At 35.2% G+C, this 4,095-nt stretch overlaps 1 protein-coding gene across 1 annotated transcript in view; it reads right to left on the reverse strand.

Moving 5' to 3' along the window:
* Window positions 1–4,095, reverse strand: part of spg11 (SPG11 vesicle trafficking associated, spatacsin) — a 62,522-nt gene that overhangs the window by 44,747 nt on the left and 13,680 nt on the right. The window contains exons 11-14 of the mRNA XM_016467291.1: window positions 3,687–3,863; window positions 3,187–3,258; window positions 2,908–3,035; window positions 1,707–1,882 (exon numbers count right to left, since the gene is read on the reverse strand). Of these exons, the coding sequence (XP_016322777.1) occupies window positions 1,707–1,882; window positions 2,908–3,035; window positions 3,187–3,258; window positions 3,687–3,863 (553 nt within the window). The remainder of the gene's footprint in view (window positions 1–1,706; window positions 1,883–2,907; window positions 3,036–3,186; window positions 3,259–3,686; window positions 3,864–4,095) is intronic.

Raw genomic sequence — 4,095 nt, forward strand, 5'->3', positions numbered from 1 at the left:
CTTTTTGAAAAAAAAAAAAAAAGGGCAAAAAAATGTTAATAGTGGTTTAAAAAAAACGCTTAATTTGCAATATGTAATCAAAATAGTTTGTCTTTACATTGTAAAAAAGGCAACAGATGGTTAAACAGATGTAAGAAAGAAAAACAAATCGAGAATGCAAATAAACACATGAAAGAGGACCAATCACAATTCAGTATGCAATATGATGATTATGTCATCGCTTTCCGATTTTAAATGCAAAACAAAATAAAAAGACAGAAAGAGAATTTGGGGAGTAAAATGTAAATGCAAATGCAAAAATGTAATTTATTATTTATTGCTTTTGATTTTGAGGTGAAATATGACTTGTTTTGACACAAACTTGACAAATTAATAAAAAAAAATTAAAAAAAAGTTCTGCGTGTCGGAAATTAATTTTAACCTGAAAAAGTAACGTAACGCATTACGTTCCATTAAAAAGTAACTAAGTGATCAGTGTTGGGAAGGTTACTTTGGAAATGTAATAGGTTACTGATTACAAGTTACCCTACTTAAAACGTAATACGTAGTGTAACTATTTCAATTATTAAAGTAACTGATTACATTTGATTATTTTCTACATTTCTAATGGATGTTTTCAAATGTTAATCATTTTGAAACATTTAAATCAGGCAGGGTTAACAATAGTACTCAACACTGATTACTATCAGACTCTCAAAATCCTTCATTACTTGAATTAAGATTACAATAATTAAATTTTAAAGCACAGCGACCACAAGATTTTAGCGCCTCTTCTTACTTTGAGATAGTTCTGAGGTTAAATACAGATTTAATATCATAACAAGAAGTAGTTTAATAGCTATGATACTGTTTTGAAATCAAATCTTTGCATAGCCGTGACAGAAAGCACTAGCATCTAACAATGCCTTGGAAAAAAACAGGTAATTAAAAAAATAAATAAAAGCATATACATAAACAAATAAAACCGTTATTGAATAAGCATGTGTCCTAAACTCCTGATACATTGGTTTCACTGCAATTTATGGAAGAAATCTATTAAATCTGTATGTGGGTGTGTGGAAAAAAAAAAAAATTGTTAACATTTTCATAAGTAACTGTAATTTAATTACACATTTTTTCTCAATAACTGTAACTGTTTACAGTTACATTTATTTTGTAATTAAATTACGTGTAACTAGTTATTCCCCAACACTGTAAGTAATGCAATTAGTTACTTTTTTAGGGAGTAACTCACTATTGTGATGCATTACTTTTAAAAGTAACTTTATAAAACGGAGAGTTCCGGTCCTTGATTCTGATTGGCTGAGCCGCGTTCGAAGCTGTTGTAAATTACTCTACGAACACACACCTTTGTTTACGTCTGTGTGTTGCTCGGCAACCACTTTGTTGCAACCACAACTGATTCTGAGGAACTACATTGTTTGGTGGAAGAATACTGTTTTTATTTATATCATTACACTTTATTTGCTCTGTTTTATTCTGTGAAACCTTACTACGTATATGGAATAACCGTTTTATAAAAGCAATAAGCCCCGTGAAGCCGTGGTTTACAGTGAGTTTATAACAGCTAAGGGGGTTTTAGGCACTCTAACAACGCCCCTTAGCTGTTATAAATTCACTGTAAACCACGGCTTCTTGGGGCTTATTGCTTTATTCCCCAACACTGCTTGCGTGACTCTTGAAGTGTTGAGCTGTGATGAACTGACCAGGCGGCTGCAGTCGGGACAGAAGGATGGAGCTCTGCGTTTCTCTGTCCCAGTATCTGACCCAGTCCAGACGCACAGGATCCAGCAGAGAGCTGCAGGAGGACGAGTCCGGTTCCTGCGTGATCTCCTGCAGCAGACGCCTGCTCTCGGGATCAGACCGGCTCATCTGAAGAACCCTGGACACAAGATCCCAACACCTCTCATTCACCTGCCACGCCCCATAAACCAGGGTTCGAGTCCAGCTCGCAACCAGTGTTCATTTTACAGCAAATTTTGATTTCGTCAGTCTTTCGACTAAAATGCCATTTAGTTTTAGTCATATTTTAGTCATCTGAATTGCTTTAGTTTATTCTAGTTTTAGTCGACTAATACAGTAAATTTAATGGGTTTAGTTACAGTGCATTTATTAAGCATTTCTTTAAAATTTCCAAACTCATTATATAGGTTTGAGATTAAGGTTATATCATGATAGACACCGATTTAACTGCGGTGACACACAACATGCCTTTATGTTAAAATTAAATAAAACCACTTCTCATAAAGAACAAGAACATGATCTTCTTTTCAAAGAAATACCAATGGTTATATAGGCTAATTATGCATTATATAACAACTTGTATAACCATATTCTTCATTCTTTCAAGCAGACATTTATTTCTATAAATAAATTTAGATTAATCTTTATTAGGGCTACTAAAGTGATTCAGTCAAGAGCAGTGAGTGATTTTCTGTCTTTCTTTTGTTGCTGGATTAACATCAGTGACTCGGACAATAGCAACTAAATTAGACTGCTGTCCCTTTAAAACCGAATGCACGGATGCAATGTATTAATACACGTCCTATATTCTCTTACTGTTTATGTTCAAGTCAAGTCACCTTTATGAATATAGCGCTTTTAACAATACAGATTGTGTCAAAGCAGCTTTACAGTATTAAATACTTAAGACATAATCGACTGTGTTTACGTGAACAGTAAGACCAAATTGTGTTTATTCGTTGACGAAAACGTCAATAGATTTTCGTCATAGTTTTTCAAAACGAGTTTTAGTTTGTTATAGTCTTGTTGAAAAACGAAATTAACACTGCTCCCAACATCGCCTAATCCTGACCAGCTCTCTTCCAAACATCATTTACTGTACTGTTGCATCAATAATAGATGAGAAACAACATTTGAAGAAGACAATCCGAGAGAAACACTCGCCTGCTGGTGTCCAGACGGTTCGAGCATCTCGTCGCAGGTGTCGAGCACAAGTTATTAATGGTCTGAATAAACTCCACCTGCTGTAGCTCTTCACACGAGAGGTAATTCTGCTTCTGCAGCTCCTCCACCTGGAAACGCAAACCAGATAAATTAACCCTTGAAATAACATTGTTGATCACACAAAAAAACGAATTCAACCAGTGGGAGTTTAGTTTGTAAAAACTAAGCAATCAATCCTCAAAACAAAACATATTTGTCTCTTTAAGGGTTTATTTTCACCATGAAGGCCCTTAGATCCCGATCGGCGGTGAAAACGCAGATGCTGTGGAGCTGCTCCTTCACATTGAAGCCCTAAAAACAAAATAAAAAAAAAAGAATACTTTTAATAATCAAGGAGTGATCAAAAGTGCCAGGGAAGACATTTACAATGTCACAAAAGATTTCTATTTTTTTTTTTAAATGCTGTTCTTTTGAACTTTCTATTCATCTGTGAATCATGTCAAATAAAATGCATCACGTTTCTACAAAAATATTGGGCAGCATAATCAGATAATAATCAGAAATGTTTCTTGAGCAGCAAAAAAGCATATTAGGATAGTATGACACTGAAGACTGGAGTAATGATGCTGAAAATTCAGCTTTGATCACAGGAATAAATTGTAAAATTGGAATAATATTTCATATCTTTACAGAAGCCTTGATGAGCAGAAGAGACTTCTTAAGAAACAAACGTAATATTGTGAGACGGAGATGTTTGTGTGCTAATCTGGAGTGTGTACCATGTGAGTCAGCAGTGTTTTGGCCTGCGGCAGGTCTCTGTGAGTGAGACAGGTGAAGGTGCGTCTCAGTCCTGTCTTCCTGATGTCCTCCAGACTGCATTCAACACAGCCGCGTCTGCGCAGGAAAGCCTGCGCACGTGGGATCCGTCTGCTCAATATAGCGTGCTGAACAACTTCCTGAAACACACACACAACAAAACTACAATGTCCATGTGCATTATAATTTGCATTCATATCTATTTTATGACATATATAAATTGACTGCTTATATTATATATCGATTTTTTTATATACTGTATATTAGTATTTATTCCATGGTCTGTCTGAAAACTGGATTCTGATTGGCTGGCAGGTATGCGGTAAAACCGTTTAATGCACAGGTAGTTCCAAGTCAGTTTAATCACCATTC

Source organism: Sinocyclocheilus anshuiensis, unplaced genomic scaffold (assembly GCF_001515605.1).
Source record: "Sinocyclocheilus anshuiensis isolate Anshui unplaced genomic scaffold, SAMN03320099.WGS_v1.1 scaffold688, whole genome shotgun sequence".
NCBI classification, from domain to species: domain Eukaryota; kingdom Metazoa; phylum Chordata; class Actinopteri; order Cypriniformes; family Cyprinidae; genus Sinocyclocheilus; species Sinocyclocheilus anshuiensis.